This window comes from Hirundo rustica, chromosome 20 (assembly GCF_015227805.2).
Source record: "Hirundo rustica isolate bHirRus1 chromosome 20, bHirRus1.pri.v3, whole genome shotgun sequence".
Lineage (NCBI taxonomy): Eukaryota > Metazoa > Chordata > Aves > Passeriformes > Hirundinidae > Hirundo > Hirundo rustica.
The window spans coordinates 8359488-8379799 of record NC_053469.1 but is presented as its reverse complement, the minus strand read 5'-3'; the positions used below and the strand labels follow the sequence as shown (position 1 = coordinate 8379799).

Below are 20312 nucleotides of genomic sequence, written 5' to 3'. Positions count from 1 at the left end.
CTGATAATGATAAAAGCTAAGTGTCTAAATCCAGCTATTTTCACCCCACGGCTCAAATCCTGTTAGAAGCAAAATCTTCTTGATATTTTACCACTTTACAGACAGAAAATCTCAGGCAGGTGGGTGGAAAAGTGAAAAATGGAGCAGAGACTCCTCAAAAGCTTTGCTGGATGAGCTGGGCAAGTGACGTCTGTGGAGCTGCAGTGGGCTCTTCCCTGAATTCCAACAGGATCATTGGCCAGAGAAAAGCTCCAGGAGCATTTGTGACAGGGGCTTGTCCCTGTTGTCCCAGCTGAGCCCGAGCTGGGCAAGGCAAGGAATGAGGGAGGGATGTGGTGAAGATCGTGAGGAGGTGTTGGTGTAGGCTGTGAGAGAACATGAAGCAGCTTCGACACAAGCAGAGGAAACTTCACATTTGGAATTTCAAGAAATTGACTCGACATTTCTGCCGTAGCAGATAAACATCTCAGTCTCTTTTATGGCTGGGAATCGTCTTTTTTTTCTGTTTATAAATAGAAAAAAACACAACAAGTTACCCCGTGTTATTTCCTCCGGGGCTTTTTGGGGGTGGATAGCTGTGGGTGGTGAACAGCCCACAGAGAAGTTGCTGTTATTAATAATCAATATAAAGCAGAGGAGGGCAGGGGCTGAGGCTGAGATGAGCCAGGTTTGGGCTCACCACAAACCAAATATAGGTGAGGGAGGGAGGGCACAGCCACACTGCTGCTCTGGGGCTGTGATTATCGCTGCTTTGTGATATTATTTATATCCCTACCAGCATTTTTCTTGCCAAAAGACACCTTAGGCAGACACATGAAAACCTGAAAGGCTACAAACCAGAAATGAGACATAAAGGCATTGACAAGCATCTGGACAGGGTGAGCAGAGCACTTGAGGAAGTGTTTTAGCCTTGGCAAAGCCTTGCTGGCATCGTGGTGACAGCCAGCACTGGAAACCTGTGGTCTGGGGTGTTGCACAAACACTCTGGGGCAGTCTGGTGAGATCAGGTGGGGCAGAGGATAAGAAGCACAGCACATTTACCCTCCTGAGGATGAGAAGCACAGCACATTTACCCTCCTGAGGAGAAGCACAGCACATTTACCCTCCTGAGGATGAGAAGCACAGCGCATTTACCCTCCTGAGGAGGAGCACAGCATATTTACCCTCCTGAGGATGAGAAGCACAGCCCATTTACCCCCCTGAGGAGGAGGAGCTCAGCACATTTATCACGGTTTTGAGGCTCTGTGTCCCAGCCTGGAGCACGGGGGCTGCCCTTGCTCTCCTGAGCATCCCCAGGGTGGGCAGCAAAGCCTGCTGGCCCTGCAGGGGATGTGTCTGCCTTCGGGGAGAGGGGAAGAGAAAACCTTTGGAGCTAGGGCTCTGAGGCACCCAAGGCATTTCTGTGTGTCCAGGGGGGCTGTGGCCATGGGGGACAGTCCCAGCAAGTGCCAGCTGGCAAATCCGTGCCAGCTGCATCAGCAAACCCGAGGTACCCTGAACCCTGTGGGTGCCATGGCAAGTTTGAGATGTGCTGGGGATCCATCTGGCCAGTGAGGCTTTAGAGTGACCTTCAGGGCAACCTCAACCCTCAGGTCTGAAACCAGCTGGAGCTTCTCAGGGTGCCCAGAGCAGCTGTGGCTGCCCCTGGACCCCTGGCAGTGTCCCAGGCCAGGTTGGACATTGGGGTTTGGAGCAGCCTGGGACAGTGGGAGGTGTCGCTGGATGAGCTGTAAGGTCCTTCCAACCCCGACCGTTCTGGGATTCTATGAAAAATTGCGGTGGATCCCCCTGTCAGAAATTCCACTTCACTAAAAGCAAAACCGGATTTTGGAAAGATGATCATCCCGATAAAATTATTCAGAAATTTAAAAAAAACACAACAAAACCACCTTTTATTTTAATAAGCTTGAAAGACACAAGTTCAGCATTTGGGAAATAGAATGGTTTCATTTTTCTATAAAAATGACGTTTTGTTTTGGAACTCTCCGCTTGTTATTAATTTATTTATTCAATGCATTCAGCTTGAAACCATGGGGAAAATTAAGCCTTTTGATCTATGTTTGCTACATTTTAGTGGTGGAGAAAGGGACTTTTCCTTTGTGATGCATTTCTAGGATTTTTTTTTTTTTTTTTTGTAAATAGAATTCATTCTTAAACTTCATCGTTACAAACCAAACACAGCAGCTAATTAATTCCTGATGAAAGATTTGCATCACTGGCATTTTTTCAGCGATAGCAAACTGTCAGCACTTCTATGCAGCAATTCAGGAAGCCTTCCCTTACTGCCAATCTAATGGATTTCGTAACACTTTGGAAAAGGATCAGGTTGGCTTTTTTTTTGTTTCTGCTGAAGAAATAAAGTGTTCCTCAGTGCAGCAAGGACTGGATGATGATGGACAAGAGGGGACAGGGACTTGCAGGCAGGAAAATTAGGTGGTTATAGGAAGAGGGGGAGAAGGAAGGAGCTGCGGGGATAAGTGAGGATTAGGTGGCTTCAAGATTAAACTTGTGGGTCGAAGGATGCTGTCGTGAAGGTTTCATGGGACCTGGGCACAAGAAAAGGTGTCCATCCTTGTAGGGCGCTGTCACAGGGGATGGAGCCGGGCAGAGGTCAGGCAGCAGCAAAAAAAAACACTGGATTTCTTTAGGAAATTCTCTGGACACCATTTTTCTGATTAAAGCCAGCAGCTGGATCAGAGATTGCCCACACAGAGAGGAATTTTCTATAGGCAGCCGATGAGGCTTGTGTATCTCTGTTTTTATAATGTCAAAATCTAAATATTTAGCCTGGCCTTCAGCTGAGTGTGCAGCACAAAGGGAAGGAAAGCAGCCAGGTGGAAACCAAAATGACAGAGCACATTGTGGACCGGCGAGTCAGAGCAAATCCCAGCCAGAAGCAGAGACTGGTGACCTCAACCCAGGTGAGCAGTTCACTGGGTGCAGCCATTGAATGGCAATTAATCTGTTGGATTAATTGAGAGGTAGAGGAGGAGGTGTCCCAAGAGCTCAGGTTAGCACAGGATACAGTCCTAGACAGCTGCACAGCCCACAGCCCGAGCTTTCAACACTCCCACTGCAGAATGGGCTGTGATAGCCATCTCTGTGAGAGAAGAACCGCCTGCCATGAAATGCTGGGGCTCTAAAACTGGGAGAGAATCGTTCAGTGACTCATCAATTCAATAGAAAAGGAACTTTCGGGTTGACCAAGCCTGCTCATGAATTGGAGCTGGGTTTTGCTGAATGGTTGAGGTGAAACCACAAGTTTTGGAAGCACTGAAACATCAGAATTAGAGGAGATAAAGCAGTGGTTTAGATCCAAGATTGGTTCTTGCTAGGTTTGGCTCTTGTCAAAAGCTGAGACAGATGATGTATTTTTCCTCATTCATTACCAGGCTGATTGATTTACTAATGGGTGCCATAATAACAGATGTAATCTCCTCTCTGAGTAATTCAGAGCACAGATTTGAGCAATCTTCCCCCATCTTCAAGAAGTCATGACTGTGACAGCATGTACAAATTAGAATACCATAATCCAAATGAAAGCACAGGAAAATACCTGATAATAATTCCATGAAAACTGCAAGCTAAAATTCCCTCCCTGGGACTCCTGGAATGAGTATGTATTAGAGGAGTCTGTGAATTCAGCCACTGATGACCTGGACTCAACAGGAGATCAGCAACCCTTTCAATATTAACTGAGTAAAGATGAAACTCCCTCTTGGGCCTAAAGTTCTGTCTTTATTTTTATGCCAGGAGCAGCAACAGACACAGAAAAGTGTCTTCCATACATATTTAAAATAATAAATAGATAAATCCATACATAAATAAATCCATATATAATTAAATGAAACCGTTCTGGAGCCCAGCAGGGGCAGATTATCCAGAGCTAGCTAATCAATGGAATCACAGAATGGTTTGGAAGGGACCTTAAAGGATCATCTGATTCCACCCCCTGCCATGGGCAGGGACACCTTCCACTAGAGCAGGATGCTCAGAGCTCCATCCCTGGCCCTGGACACTTCCAGGAATAATTGAGTACAAGATGCTTTGGGAGAGAGGAAAAGCAACAGCTAAAATACAGCAGGCATTCACCTGAGTGAATTCCTCTTTGAGCACAGTCACATCCTGTGACAGTGATGTCCATGATTATTTAATTATACAGTGTAGAAAACAAACACTCTTTTCATTTATTTTAAATGCTGAAGAGTTTATTTTTCTGGCATGCTCCTTAGGTTTGTTGGATTACGGCCTGGGTTTGTGTCTGGCTCGCTGCTTCCACTCAGTCAAGATTTAATAGGGATCTTTGAAATCTCTTTATTTTGAAATCAAGAGAGAGAAATGGAACTTTTCCAGAGGGGATTGTCCAGTTTATTTAATGCATCTGGTTCAGGAGAGCGTGGCTCATGTCCTGTTCCTCTCTGGAGACCCTGCTGCCATCGGATGAGAGAGCTCCATTCCTGGGACACTTCAGTGTCTGCGCAAACACAGCCTGCCTGGACGGGCCAGCACCTGGAGACTCAGACAACGGGAAAGAAGGAGGAAAAGCAAAAGCAAGCTGTAGTTTTGGTACGAATCCTGCAGGGCACCCAGACCCAGAGGGCTGGGACCCCTGTGGGACAATGACAGGAGTGCCCGAGGTTCACCTTGGAGCAGAAGCCATTAACAGTGAGCACGGGAAAGGGGAAGGTGTCTCTGCTGGTTTTAGGATGAAGCAGCACAGGCAGCTGCGGGACCCTGCCCCATGGGGAACCAGAGCTGCACCCCATTCCCTGCATGAAGAGCCAGCAGGGATGCAGCTCTTCCCGAGGCCAGCCCAGCTGGGAGGCACTGAGTGGCTCTGCCTGGCCTGGACAGGTTTATCTGAGAGCAGAAAACTCCAAAAGCATGAAGAAAATCTGAAAAGTAACACTATTTGCTCGTTAAAAGAGCTGAGGCAGCTTTTTAGGTTTGTTTTCATTTCAGCGGATGCCAGGTCATTTTTAATTTTGGTGTGTGTTTAGTTCTCCCATCCCTACAGATGCAGGCACAGCGAGAGCATACCTCAGGCTGCCTGACAGATTTCTGGTGTGGTTTTGTAAGGTTTCCTGAGAATCAGGGGACATTTCTTGTTTTGCAGCTTCACAAAAACCCACAAGTGCCTGAGTGCTGCGGTGCTCGAACAAACAGGTCAGTGCAGGGAGAGGTTACCCAGGGGCACAGACTGTGGCTCTGCCCTGGTCAGCTCACTTGCTGGCCCCTGGCAAAACCATGCTGACGTACCTGGTGGCCCCTCAGGGATTGGGACGTGCCAGTGAGGTTCTGGAGCTGCGAGGAGAATGTGGTTTGTCTTTACCAGCGCCTGTGGCAGATTCATCTCAGAGCCTCCCACAGGGCGCCCTGTGTGTACACAACGATGCAGGAGGAACAGGAGGAGGCAGCTGGATGTGTCAGATGTTCCCCTGGGGCTGGTGAGTTTAGTTTTAAAAGAAAAAAAAAAAGAAAAAAAAAAAAGGAAAAAAAAAAAAAAAAGCTTTAAAGCAGTTTCTGTTGGGGTGTGGTTTTTTTTAATTTTTGGGTTTTTTTCCTCTTTCACTGAGGACATTGGGTGGAAATTATTACAGCAGGAGCCAGGCAGGCTCTGTCTGTGTGCTCAGCTCTGCCCGCCCCCGTGCCTCGAGGATGTGAAGGAATGGGGATGGCAGTGCAGGGAGGAAGGGGATGATGCTTTGGGCTCTGGCAGTGATTTTCTCTGAGTGTTGAGCTGCCTGGTTTGTGTCTCTGTGCTCAGGTTTTGACACAGGTGAAATGGAAATCCCCAGGATTTGGTGTGTTTGAGGGGTTCCAAGAAGAAGCGTTTTCCAGCAGATTTCTCTGTGAGAAGAAAAAAACTTAATGGAAGAAGGGGAAAGATGAGGAACATTTATTTTACCTTCGCCATTCCCACACGGACCCCTCTTATCTGGCCGCGCTGTTCTGTAGTAATACAAGCAAAGCTTGAAGGAAAGGCTTTTCCCATAAAGAAACCCCTCTTCCCCAGGTGGAAGAGAGCAAGGAGAATGCAAAATGCCAGCAAGGTGTAGAGCCAAGGGCGCTGGATGATTAATGAACCAACCCACCTGCCTTGCCCCAACCACAGCACCGCACAATGGACTTCCACTTTCTCCCGGGGGCCTCCCAAACATCCTCATCCTGGGGGCCAGGCTGCTTCGGGCTGATGTTCCTGTGCTCAGAAGGGGACTGGGCTCTCACCAGGGAAGGCAATTCTGTAGAATTCCTGGTATTTCTCTGTCCTGAATGATGGTGAGCAGCTTTGAAACGCTGCAGCGCCTCTTACACTGCAACGTGTGAACAACTCTTGAAAGGATGGAGATGTGAAGAATAACCTTGTGACTCTTGCACCGACTAAGGGTGTAGCCTTCAGATTATTAAAATATAGATGACACCAATGCAATTTATTGCTGTCCACTCCCTAGAAGCAGCGTAAGCAGGGAAGTGAGAGCAGCCAGATGTGAAAACTGGCCAAAAATGATCTGATTTTGACAACAGCGCTATGTATCCTGCTGGTTGAAGTCCAATAAATCTCATCATAATGTGCTGACTACCTTCAGCCCCTCTGGAAGTCAAAGGGGAAACCCAAAATGCCTGGTGTGGTCACGGGGGCTAAATGAGAGCCCTTTGTGCCAGACTTGAGCCTCCCCCATGGGCCTGTGGGCTTAGAGCTGTATGAGTTAGAAATCATAAAAAGAGCAAAGAGTAATCGAATAGTAGAGCAATAGAATCATAAAATCCCAGAATGGTTTGGGTAGGAAGGGGCGTTAAAGACCATCCACCACCCCAGAGGGACACTTTCCACTGTCCCAGGCTGCTCCATGCCCCAGCCTGGCCTTGGACATTTCCAGGGATCCAGGGGCAACCACAGCTTCTCTGGGCACCCTGTGCCAGGACCTGCCCACGCTCACAGTGAGGAATTCCATCCAAATATCTCACTTAAATTTCCTCTCTTTCAGGTTGAACCCATTCTCCCTTGTCCCATCACTGCAGGTCCCGATGCAGGGTGCCTCTCTGGCTTCCAGGTGCTGGCAGGTGCCCACACAGCCTTCTCCAGGATGAACATTCCCAGCTCTCCCAGCCTGTCCCCATAGGGGAGGTGCTCCAGTGCCATCACCAGTTGCATGCCCTGCTCTGGACCTGCTCCAAGCCCAGGAGGGAACTGTGGGAGGACAGACAGTGATAGTGCTGAAGGCACTCTTGCCCCTGATGTGTTGCAGCTGTGTTAATTGCCAAAGGGTGGGAGCAGCCTTGCCCTCACCGCTGTGCGAGATAAAAGAGTGAGTTAGTGGGTGCAGTGGTCAGTCAGGTGAGTCTGCTGGCCCTGCTGTGAGGAGGGAGGGACAGGAAGCAGCGAGCTGAAACTGCAGAAAGAGCCAGAGCTGTGTGGAGGGACTCACAGAACTGCAAGTTAGCAAAGGTATGGAAGACTTTTTAAATAACATGGGACTGCAATGTATTTTAGGTAATGAGGTACCGATCCTTGAGGCCTCCTGAAGCTTTTTACAGAAGTACTCTTGGGCGCTGTGGCCAACTCAACGATGAAGACAACAGGAAACTTGAAGAGTTTGGTGCCAAGGCTGCACCATGGCTGCCTGTGGCTCAAGGGATGCTTGCAGCAACTCCAGTAAAATGAGCTGTGGCCATTTGAGGGCAGGAGTTTTTCTTTCTGGTGAGGCCCATTGGGCAGCTCACCCATGAGAGGAATGAGATTTGTCTTTACAAACAAGCCCTGAGTCTGCTGGTAGATAAAACCAGCACTGAGAGATAAGCGAAACAATGGGAAGGATTCTACTGATTGATGAATGGAAAAGAAGATACTTGCCTTTACAAACAAACCATAGGTTTGTTTGTAAATGAAATTGAATGTTGAAAGATGAAAGCAACAATGGGGAAAACCCATAAATCCCATAAAAACTAAAAATTAGTGGGAGGTTATATATTAAAAGGGGAGTCTTAGGCATTTCAGGAAGTCTGTACCTCTCAAGTACCTCAGCTAATGGGGAAAGAGAGAGGGAAATGCGGCCGGGAAATTGGGATAAAAAGGAGACTGCATCCTCCAAAAAACTGAGAGATCCCAGGGGAAATGCCCCATGGCCTCTCACTTTATTCCAATAAAGTAAAAGGACTCCTCTGTCTCCTTTTTGGACGTAAACCTCTGGTGTTAGGATTAGTTTTCCTAACACCCACAAACACGGCCTTTGGGACTGTGGTGCCGACTGGCAGCCCTGCTGGGGTGCAAGGCTTTCCGTAGAAATAAATGGGCGAGTGGATTTTTTTTCTACTTTAAGAGTGTTTGTTTTCTGTGCTTTAAATTTTTTTTCCAGGAAGAGATAACTGAATCTCAGAACTGATGCACTCCCAACTCTTAAATGCTGGCACTGCTTCTTAACTGCTTGCTCAGTGGAGGATATTCTTCCTTATATAGGTCTTTTCAGAAAGTAGGTCAGGGGATTAACGTGAGTACCGGGTGCTAAAAATCCTCTTTGACAGCCTGCCTTTTTGTATTATTTTCTCGCTCTGCCCACTGCAGCTGCCAACACCTGCCAGCTCCTCTGCTGGGTCAGTGGGGATGACCACAGGATGTTTCTCCACTCGGATCCCACAGACAACCTGGGCCCATTGGTTTTTCCGGGCGTGTTTGACCCCTGACATCACCAGGCTTTGAAGGAGGAGAGGTTGTTTTTCTGAGGAAAATGGCAGTGCCACACCAGCCCAGGCACTGGGGTGATTTGTCAGTGGAAAAACACCTGGGCAGAGCTGGCCTGGGCCACTGAAGGACAGAGCACTCGGATCCTTTTTGGGAGCTGCTGTTCCAAGAAAAGGGGCAGCTGGGCCCAGTGCCAGGCAGGCTGTGAGGAGCTCCCGCAGCAGCCCTGCTGAGCAGCTTCATCTTCTCAATGTCAAGGGCTTCTAGGAAGTTCTGCAGGGCAAATAACCACAACCATCACCAAAGCCTTCTGTGAAATGTTTGTGCTCCACACAATGTCCTCAGCTCGGTGGCTGCTGTTGGTGCTGCTCACGTTTGTGCTGATGGGGCATTTCTTGGGCTGTTTACAGGAGATGCAGAACAGCTCTCTGTGACATCCTGACAGTCACACCATGGCCTGGGTCAGCGGGGACATTAAGGATCATCTCATTCCACTGTCCCAGGCTGCTCCAAGCCCTGGTGTCCAGCCTGGCCTTGGGCACTGCCAGGGATCCAGGGGCAGCCACAGCTGCTCTGGGCACCCTGTGCCAGGCCCTGCCCACCCTCACAGGGAAGGATTTCTTCCTAATATCTGACTTAAAGTTCCCCTCTGCCAGCTGAAAGCCATTCCCCTTTGTCCTCTCACTACTTGCTTTTGTAGTCTCTCATATATATATACACACACACACACAGAAAAATATATATCCACTAGTCATGTCACCAATAAGTAATCATTTTTAGAAACTCATTTGTTTGAAATAGAAATGGTTTATGAGATGAAACAAAACATTGTCATCTACTCACTTCATGTGCACTCTTTAACCTGAGTCTGTGTCTGTGTGCACATCCACACCTCCCTCTGGAGATGACAGAGGAGCCCTGTGTGTCCCTGTGTGCAGGGAGGGGCAGAGCAGGGCCCAGGCTCCCTCACTAGGAATATTCCAGAACCACCAATCCCATGCCCCGTGCTCTGGGATGGCCCTGCTGGAGCAGGGAGGTGGCACCAGATGACCCCACAGTGGTCCCTCCCAGCCTGAGCCCTCCTGGGATTCTGTGAGCTAACACAAAGCAGGATTCTCAGTGAGAGTTTTCAAATCTCTTCATGGCCACTTAACAGGGTGATCTCTGTGCCAAAGTTCCAAGAGCAGAACAGCCCCCAGAAACCTGCTGTACCTGCAGTCCCTGGGCAGTCTGACCACCGGGGAGAGAGCAAAGCCCTGGCAAAGGTCCTGGCTTTGTAGCTGCTCATGCAGCCTTGAAATGAAAAGCAAAGCAGCTGAAGTTTCTTTGGCCGCTGACAGATGCAAAGCCAAGTGCTTTTTTTTTTTTTTTTTTTTTTTCCCTGCAGAACCATTGAAGTCTCCCCATGTGTTACCACTTTGCAGTTGGAATAAAGGCCCCCTGCCAGCTGCTGCATCCTTGCTGCTGTTTCCTCTCCAGATCCATGGCCTAGCCAGGTGTACACACAGTTATCCCCTCTCAGGTGAGCCCCTGCTGCTCAGACACTGTGTGCCCACAATTTGCTTTCCTGCTCTGTCCCAACCCCAGACAGCCCAGCCCTGGCAGCTGCCTCTGCTTCCGGTGCCTTTGGGATGGAGCTGAGGGGAAATCCTCATTTTTGCTGCAGATGAAAATTGCTCTCTTCCTGTCCCAGATGTGCTGTGTGTCCCCAGTTTTGCTGCACTGCAGCATTCCCCGGGTACCCACAGAGGCGCCCTGATCAGGTGGTGGTTATCCAGTGTGCAGCTCAGAGGAAGAAAATAGATTTTTTCCAGCAGCCTGGGTGTCACAAAGCCTCCCAAATCAATGCTCTGGCGAGGTGGAAAATTTGTTCAGAAGTGCCAAACTGTAGCAAGGAATGAAGTTCTGAGAGCACAGATTGATGAAAATTTTCTGTGAGAGATGCAGAACTTTCCAGACAGGAGGACTAAAGCTGGGAGTACACGATTATTGTTCCTTTATTTTAACGTTGTTCACCACCTGCTCGAGCCTGAGGCACACGGCACGAGCTCTGATCCGGGCTGAATCCCCCCCAGGACACAGACACTCTCTGGCTCTCCCTTTCTTTTCCTCCCATGTCCTTTGAAGCACAGACATCAGTGATTCTGCGGGAATCAGAGAACTCCTACTCATAATCACACCTTAACAAGGACGAGCACTGTGCTTTATTCACTCACTAGAATGGAGTGGAAGGGGGGATCCATCACAATATTTGGGAGCGCTGGTGATCCCCGAGTGCCTCAGCATGGGGCTGAGGGCCACAGCAGCCCCAGGCAGTGCTGTCAGCTCAGATCAGCACCTGTTGCCACCTGAAACCTCCGTGGTTTCCTCTCACTTTCTAAGCTGACATTTCTGCTGAGCTGGCAGTGCTGTGGAGCCTGAGTCCCAGTGGTGCTCCCAGCCTGGAAATCGTTATGTTTTTATAATTCTTGTTTCTATTCATACTGAGTTTTATATTGACCTGTGGATGTTTGTGGGCAAACAGACATGGATAGTTTTTTACATGTATATACACACCACTGCATCCATATATCCTTTAGAGGTACACACTAAAGAATTGCAGGATTACAAATATAGGAAAAACATAAAAGTGCTAAGGCATCACCAGGGCCTCTCCCAACCCACAGCAGCTGTCCCAAGGCAAGCAGGAAGAAACAGCCCAGAGGGAATGTTCTGCAGCACGGGATGGTGCAGGAGCCACGGGGGCTGTGTCACACAAAGTGACTCCTCCATCCTCCAGCACAGGGGATTTCTGTGGGAATACAGCATGGAAGCAGGACTCAGAGTACTGCTGAACTCATTACAGAAGTAATGTGCCAGAGGGCCACGAGCCCTGGCAAGTCGAGGCAAGGCCCTGAAGGAGGAAAAGATCAGGGTGGATGCATGTATGCAGGAAAGTGCAGGCCTGTACAAGCCTGTGCTAGCCCATAGTTAAGCTGTTATTAAGTGCAGTGGTTTCACATTTACTAATTTTGACCTTTCCTTGTCAATGATATGGTTGTTATTCTTTTCGCTTGTGCTTGAAAAGTCGATAAAGCAGCAGTGTGTTCAGTAAAATCGGCTTCATGATGCAAACCATGGAGACCCCATCTCTTCCATCACCCGACAGATTCCACCAGGGCTGTTTCCTCGGGGTCCTGCCCTCGCTCTGGTGGCAGCAGGGCACAGCTGAGGGGCCCTGGCACACACAGACACCGCTGTGGCAGCTCTGCTGTGGGGATGATGCACTCACAGCAATCCTGATCCCTGTTCCCAGAATCACTGATACCCTATGATTTCAGCTTTTATATATTTCATATATTTGTGATCCTGCAGTTCTTTAGTGTAGAACTCCAAACCCCCACACAGTGGGAGCTGCTGCTCTCCCATTTTGGTCACACACAGCAATTCCTCTCCAGGCTGGGGATCAAGGACACTTCACTGCCTCAGGCCCTGAGAGATGGAAACAAAAGTGAGCTGGGGGAGCAAACTGGGGGTAAATGACTTCATTACCTGAAGCTGTAATTGGGAGATGAACCCCCAATCTGCAAATGGACCAAACTTATAAAAGTGTGCAAACCCGTGACCATTGTCCATTTTGGGTGTAACCCCTGGGGGGCTTTGTCTGCCCAAAATACACCTGAAGGCCCTTCCATAAATGAACTGCTTTTTATTCTCTAAACTTTTCCTGGCCTCTGTTTTTAGGTAGCCCAAAAAGGTGTTATCACATGTAAGAGCTGCTTTTCCCTCCAAGGCCAAGTGAGATGAGATGGGTTTGGTGAGGTGGAGATGGTTTGGGCTCAGAACTGCTCAGGGACACTGAGATTTTGGTGGCTGAGAGGCTTTTCCCCATTTCAGTGAGACGAGTTTAGAGCAGTGGCTGGAGCTGTGAGTGCTTGGAAAGCCTTGTGGAAAGCCAAGAGCAGAACCCATGGATGCAGGTATAACCAGGGCTGGGATATATTCACACCAAGGGCTTCAGAGGAGACTCCTCAGGCTGATGTGAGACTGCCAAAACGCAGAGCTGCCACCTCTGTGTACTTTTTATCATGAAAAATTTACAATTCATTTGGCTGCTGTGCCAGTGCTGCCGTGTGTGGAGGGTAATTTCCAGGTATGGTCACCATAAAGCAGAGGATGCACATAGATTACACTGAAAACAAATAAAAATGATAATCTTAAGGGTCCAATCTAATTTTTACTATTTATTTTCTAGGGAAAAGTCAAATGGTTCAGGATATAAAGCAACTCTGAATATGATTTTTTTTTTACTTTTATTTCCAATTTCTCTCAGCAATTTACACTTCTTTGGTTGGTCATAACAGAGTCAAAACATTCAAAATTGTCCTTTAAAACATTTTTCTAGGGAAGACCTGCTGTTTATTTATTTATTTATTTTCTTCTGAATGCCTTCTTTGCAAGCAGCATTCTGTTTGCATGAAAGCCTAGAATATCTTGTTAACAAAAAAGTCCCAGCTCTTCCTAAAGCTGTGACTTTTGCAATTGGCGTGATGACAAAGTGGAAATTATCTCTCAGACTAAATCTGAATGCTTGTGCTCTCTAGTGACACAGCCAGGCATTTTTTCTTTCACTAGGACAAAACCCAGCCTTTTTCACATTATTTGTCCTCTCACTTTCACAGAATCGAAGAAACTGAAGGACAAGACACGAAGTAAAGTAAAAGTAAAGAGGCAGAGGAAGGGCGGGGAGGAAATGAGCACTTTGAGTCCTGAAAGTAGTTTCAGTTTAAGCAGGGGACCAATTTTCAGGTCAGATATCGCTTTTAACCCTCTCTACTGCTCTAAAACAGGGGGATGCCTCTGGCAGAGGGAGCCACAAAAGTGGGAGTGAAAGGGATTATCTGCACTGAAACCGCTGTGTGTTGGTTTTCCACCCCCAGCCCAATCTCTCCATCTGTGTCGGGCTCTTTCTCTCTTTCCTCTTTGCAGCACAGAATTTACAGTAAAAACACAGGAAGCTGAATGATTTCCTCTGAGGAAAGTACCTGACGGAGAGGTGAAGGAGCAGAGTCATCACCAAGCCCTTTGAGCCGTCCCTGCCCGTGCCGTGATGGCTTCAGGCAGGTGCTGCCTTGGGACCACCGTGGAGGAGGTTTTTGCCAGGGCAGGCAGGCTGGTACAGGAGGATTGGCTTTTTCCCCTGTAGCCACCCCAGAAAATTGAGTGCTGAGTTGGTGAGTAACAGCAGCAGTCGGTGATGTGTGAATGACAGCAGATATTTATTTATTTGTGACGCCGCACTTTTTGGTGCGTCAAAAACCTCCAAACCACGGCCACTCAGTGGCTGTGGAGGCATCCAGGGAACGTGGGGCTGCCAGGATGGCCCTGGAGAGGGACAAAGGGCACTTAGGGAGGGTCAGGCACATTTTTACTGCCCTTCCAAACCTGTCCCTTCCCCATGAAGCCGAGCTGGGAAAACCAAACAGCAGCACTGAGGAAGGAGACCTCCACTGCAAGACGCCTCGGAAAAGCTCGGCCCAGACTTCCGAAATTTCAGAGGTCTTGAAAGGGGACTATTGCCCCAACAACACCCAAACTCTTATCCTCAGTGTCAGCTGAAAGGGCACAAGTGAGTAACCCTGCAGATACCATCTCCTGAGCTCCCCACACTTCCCGGGTGACTAAAGCTGAAGTGGATTTTTCAGCTGAGTGGGCCTAAATGTAGGAGTGGAAGGGATACAGAGATGGTCTAGCTGGGTACAGCACAGCCTCTTTATTTTGCAATAACTTCCCCCGTCCAATAACTCCTACCCCCCACAGGAAACCTTCCTTCAGCTCACAGAGCTGTCGAAATGCCTGTGTGTGGTTACATTTTCCTGCTCCAGCCTCCACTCGGGATCTCATTTCCACTGCAAAATGCAACAGGCCTGATTCATTCTGCAGCAGGAACACGGTTGGTGCAAGCCCGGATGGAGACTCATTCTCAGCCCTGTGGAAATTCCTCCCCAAAGCTGCAAGTCAAGTGAAAACCTCACTGTACAATCATCAGGTCGCGTTTCTACTCCTAAACCTTTTGGGATGGAGCCAGGAACAGCTTGCGAGCAGCCGAGGGTGACCCAGAAACCCAGAGCCGTTCTTACATCTTTATTTTGCTTTTCGTTTTTTTTGCTTCCTTTTTTTAATTTTTTTTTTTTCCTTTTTTTCCTAAGAATCGTCTTTCCCTCTCCCCTACACCAATCCCTTTCACCTTTGGACTGAAGGCCTGATTAGGATGTGTGTTTTTCCAGGGCCCTCCAGGAACAGAGCTCGTCCGTGCAGCTCTGGCTGAGCTTTGCTCGCAGCCTCCTGCTGACAAACCACACCTTGTTTATCAGGACCAGCATATGCTGTACACACACAGAGCTGCTGGAGCTCTGCGGGCTGAGATTTCTGCGCCTGCTGGGGAAATCACCGAGGAAAAGGTGCAGGAACAAAGGCCGGAGCCGATGTTTTTCCAAGAAAATGCTAAGGCAGTGCTGAACAGTGGCTCCAAAGCTGCTAGGGAGTTCATGTCTCCTCCTTTATTTTCATTTTACATTATTTTGTCCCACTTCCTGTTAAATAAATGTTGTTATTTTGTTAATTCCCTGTGTTTGTAACGCTTTGTGAAGAGTTCCACTCTGCCTTGAGCTCCTGATGGAGCGCACAGAACCAGCAGCAACCAGCCAAGCACCATCTCATTGACCCCAGCTCTATTCCAGGGCCCTGGCTCATCCTGTCCTCATCCCTGGAAGTCAGAAATAAGAAGTGGAGGGTACCTGTGACACTGATGCCACCTCCTTGCCTTTTGCTGGGATCAAGCTGCTGCTCATTGATGACACCTGCACATTTCTATTCTGCTCTCCTTTCTAACCAAGTGCTGGTAGAGAATATTCAGTGCGTCAAGCACAGAGAGAGCTGAGAAGGAAAAGAAGAAGGAGAGAAAGAAGAGGAAAAAAGCAAAGAAAAAAAGGTACTGCCCCTTTAACAGCCCCAGGATTAACACAGCGCTACATTTTTTTTTCAAAGCCGCAGTTTTGGATTCAGGTGGTGAACACTGAGACCAAATGAGTAGCAGGGGCAGCCACTGGATCACTTGTACTCAATTTCTTGTTTTTCATGCTCTCTGACCCTCAGTTATGCTCAACTGCTCTTAGAGCAAACCAAGCCAAACTTGTAATTTTGATTGAAGGGATATCCTTGGGCAGGAAAGATGAGAAATTTGTGTTTTCTGTCACAAGTCGCTGGGCTGCTTATTCACAACTGCAGGCTCAGGTGAGGTTCCCTGGCTTTCTGGTGACATTTAGCCCAGCAATGGGTGAGATCAGCTCTCTTGGCTGGAGTTGCATCAGCAGAGGAGGTGAGGGAGCTGCACCCAGAGGTGATGCAGCAGATGTGGGTGCTCCAGCCGAGCTGACACCACGGTATTGCTTTGGCAGAGGGAAGAGTTTGAGGTGTCTGTCATCCCCCACATCACCCTGGAGTGCTCCAGTCACTGCACACCCAGGCCTGGAGTCAGAAACAACCACAGCAGCCAAAGTCTCACCAAAAGCCAGGGGAATTAATAACTTGAAAGCTGCCATCAGTTTCAGCCTCACTCCCACAGATTTATGCATCCAGCTGATTTTTGCCCACCTGGCTTGAAACTTTCACCTCACCCAAACTTAAGTAAGGAATCCAAGCCTGAAGTCCTACTCAGACTGTAGTTAAGGTTAGGACAGTGACACTGGAAAGGGGGTTTTCCATCCCCTTGTCCCAAAAATACCTCATGGATACATCCTAACCCCATAAACCCCTCTCATGCCCCCAGATATCCCCTTCAGTGCCTTTAGGACCTTAAATCTGGCTGAGGAAATATTTTTTGAAGCCCTTCCTCTCCTGCCCCCTTGAGGCTCCCAAACTGCTTCATCATGTTAAGGATGAACACACTTGGCAGGTTCATGAACAGATTTCAAATCTGAGCATGTTTTTAAACTCTTCTCACGAGTTACAAACAGGAAAGGGGGGAAAGCCAGCGAATTTCCCTTCCAGGAGCCCGCGGTGGAGCTGCTGGTCCCAAATCAAGCTTGTGTCAGCTCTGAAGGGAGTTTTGGCAGGTCTGACTCCAAGGATTTGCCAGCTTCCCTCTCACAGCGGGGATCACGGAGAATATCAAGCAGGGCATCTGTCAGTGAGTAATTACAGGAAATACCATTCTCTTTTTGTGCAGGGTGTTTGAGTCTTGTCTGGGGCGAGGCACAAACCCGAGCCTGTCTCCGGTAGCTCTTTGGAGCTGCCAAGGTAAATGACACCAGAGGCAGAGCCAGACAGCTCTGGGATGCTACTAGAAATGAGGAAATCACTCCAGAAATGTCACTTCTTCCCCCGACTGTCTGCAAACAGACTGCAAGAGCATTCCAGCCCCCAGAAACACGGATCCAAGGGCCATTTCCTAATAGCTTGGAAAGTATCTGGATGGCAGAGCGTATTTCTTCATTACTGGATTTGTTCTCCTTTATGCTGCCTATCATTTACTGTGATAAACACCAAGGAAGGGAGGTTAATTATGGAGAATTAATTTAACGCAGTGCTGCCAGTGCTCTGGAGGGTCAAAGGAGATTTATGTTCCCCGTGCAACACAAAGTTCAGGAGTGTAACTTCAGCCAGGAGGGAGGCAAGAAACGCTTACAAAATATTTGCAAAACATTTGCAAACCGCAACCTTGAAGCAGGGCAGAGAGACTGGATTAAAACAAGAGATCTTTTATTATCTTGAACTGCAGAGTGTGATACAGAGGAACTACATGGATTTTCATTCATATTTAAAAAAAAAAAAAAAAAAAAAAAAAAAGAGAGAGCCCTTTATTTACACAAGTGTTCAAAGCTGCCCATGGTACCTAACAACAACTCTGGGTTCTCTTTGTTTTGCTTTGTTAGTTTTTCCCACCTAGATGGAGCAAACATTGGTCAGTAACACTTAGAAAAACATGGGAGAAGCTTCTGGGCAGGAAAAAAAAGAAAATGTTCTGAAAGAACCCAAATCCTCACGGGCATTTCACTGTAACAAACCCACCAGAATAATTACAACCAGTCACTGACAAAAGGAACAGTTTTCAGTAGGGGCTCAGCAGCCTAATTATTCTCAGTCTGTCTTTATTTCCCCGTCTAAGTAAATATATCCTGGACATGCACAAACTCCACATGGATGAAAAAAAAAAAAAGGTAGAAATTTATTTAAAAGTAATTGTGCTTTTATTTATTTATTAAAAAAAAAAGAAATTTACAATCAGACACTGTCCTGCTGTGTTTCCAAAAGCATGGTTCTCTTAAAAATGACAAAACATAGCTTATTATTATTATCATTATTATTATTATTATTATTACTTTGTCTTTATATTAATAATATTAATCTTATGCTTAAGTTTAAAAACATACTGCTTTCCCTTCCTGTTCCCTCCTTCTCTGGGGTACTTGATATATATATATATATATATATATAAAGAAAGGCATTCAAACCACCGATTATTTTCACTTATAACTAATAATAATAACAATAATGATAATAATTATAATTAACCTTACACATTTCTGTGTGTAAAATATGGCTGGTTCTAAAACAAACTACCAATGTACAAAGCTGTTCTCCCTCCCCTCCCCTGGGCCACCCAAGAGATCCTCAGACGTCAGAAGAACTTTATCCCAGACGCTTTCTGGCAAAAATTTAAAAAAAAAAAAATTAATAAAACAACACAGAACCCTTGAGATCGTTGTCTTTGGTGTGGAGGACGTTCCTGGTGGGCAGCTGGAGCTGCTCTGCTGGAAACTCTGGGATGCTTTAAGGCTTTTTGTGTTTGGAATGCTGCAAAGCCTGTGTCGGGCCGCGTGTCACCGATGCTTTGGTACCAGTCCCGGTTCCTGACACCCCCAGGCCAGCGATGCCAGAGGGTCTCCCCACACCCCTCTCCATCCATGCCCTCCCCAGCCCCTGCCCGCAGCCCCCCGGGGCTCTACGCTCGCTTCCGCCGCCCCTCCAGGTTCCGGAAGCTGGAGGGTCTCAGCTTCATCTCTGCGAACTGGATGGAATACTCGTGGCCCTTCCAGTGGAACCAGTTGACGCCCTGTGAAGGCAGAGGTGAGAGGTGGGAGGTCACAATTCCGTTTGGCTCAGAATGGGGAGGTTTCTGATTTGGGCACAAAGTGGAGGAGCTTTGGGAAGCACAGGGGCTGTGGAATGTCCAACCTGTACAAACCCACCTACATGAGGTCACAGAATCGTGGAAATACATGATGGATTGGGCTGGAAGAGACTTTAAAGATCATCTTGTTCCACCCTTGGCGTGGGCAGCGACACCTTCCATTATCCCAGGTGGCACCAGCCTGGCCTTGGGCACTGCCAGGGATCCAGGGGCAGCCACAGCCTCTCTGGGCACCCTGTGCCAGGGCCTGCCCACCCTCCCAGGGAACAATTCCTGCCCAATCTCCCACCCAGCCCTGCCCTCTGGCAGTGGGAGCCACTCCCTGTGTCCTGACACTCCAGACCCCTGTAAATTGTCTCTCTCCATCTTTCCTATCGGCCCCTTCAAACCCTGCCAGGCCACACCGAGGTCACCCCAAAGCTTCTCCTCTCCAGGTGAACACTCCCAGCTGTCCCAGCCTTTCCTCCCAGCAGAGCTGCTCCATCCCTCTGATCCCCCTGGAGCCTCCTCTGGATCTCTCCAGCAGCTCCAGCTCCTTCCTGTGCTGTGCCAGGGCTGGGGCAGCTCTGCAGGTGGGCTCTCACCTGGGCACAGGGGCACAATCCCCCCTCCCTGCTGCCCAGGCCGGGCTCAGCCCAGGGCAGGGGGTTCAGGGCTGGGGCAGGTCCAGCTCTCACCCACAGCAGCCCCAGGTCCCTCTCCCAGGGCTGCTCCCTCTGCTCAGCCCAGCCTGGATTGATCCTGGGGTTGTCCTGACCCAGGGGCAGCATCTTGATCTTGTTAAACCTCTGACCCTCAGAGCTGTCTCTCCTTGCCTGGCTTTCACGGCAGGAAGAATATTTTTGTTTCACACGTTGAAAACTGCAATTATTCCCTGCACACTTGGGATATTCCCATGGAAAATCATAAAAAAGCCAATAAGATTTCACCAACTGGTGTTAAATTCTTGTTTTGTGAGTGACTGCCTGTACATTTCCCTATGCTCCTGAAGGGTGGGAGGAGGGGATGCTGTGATTTTTAGCTGGCTGAACCATCAGAAAACCCCATAATTGCAATCCCCCTTCCTCAGGCATTAGAGGAGCCTTCAGACCCAAACTCACCTGACTGTGGCTGTTGTCACCATATCTGCCCATGAGGTTGACTCTGTGACAGTTCTTGTACCAGAAAGCTCCTTTGTATGACAGAGCACAGTTGGTGATGGCAGAGTCGTGGTCCTTGTCAAAGGTGGAGAAGGACCTTCCGTTGTGGTAGGTCATGGAGTCACCTGGATGTGGGGACAGAAGAAAGAGCAAGGTCAGTGTGTTGCCTGGTTTGGATTTCATGAGTGTGTCCATTCTGCAGAAAATATTTGGACCTGTCTTCATCTAAATTTTTAAAAAATCACTTTTTTCAATACAGAAGGAAATGCACAACTTTTTGTTATTGGAAGCAGGTCAAAATATTTTTCAGGTGATCTCGAATCCC

General features: G+C 48.2%; 1 protein-coding gene and 1 long non-coding RNA gene across 5 annotated transcripts in view; one reads left to right on the top strand and one right to left on the bottom strand.

The window, feature by feature from the left end:
- Positions 1 to 7337: 7337 nt before the first annotated feature.
- LOC120761765 (uncharacterized) lies at positions 7338 to 10975 on the top strand. Of its 2 annotated transcripts, XR_005703737.2 has the most exons (4): positions 7338 to 7447; positions 8355 to 8468; positions 8561 to 10199; positions 10344 to 10970. It is a non-coding gene; the product is annotated as an uncharacterized LOC120761765 (long non-coding RNA). The 2 variants fall into 2 exon arrangements; XR_005703736.2 differs by having other exon boundaries at positions 8561 to 10975.
- Positions 10976 to 18644: 7669 nt separating this feature from the next.
- Positions 18645 to 20312, bottom strand: part of TNC (tenascin C) — a 71510-nt gene continuing 69842 nt past the window's right edge. For all 3 annotated transcript variants that reach the window (XM_058423157.1, XM_040083512.2, XM_040083514.2), the window contains 2 exons: positions 19949 to 20112; positions 18645 to 18770 (listed from right to left, as the gene is read on the bottom strand). In XM_058423157.1, coding sequence (XP_058279140.1) covers positions 18660 to 18770; positions 19949 to 20112 — 275 coding nt within the window. In that variant the 3' untranslated portion in view covers positions 18645 to 18659. The remainder of the gene's footprint in view (positions 18771 to 19948; positions 20113 to 20312) is intronic.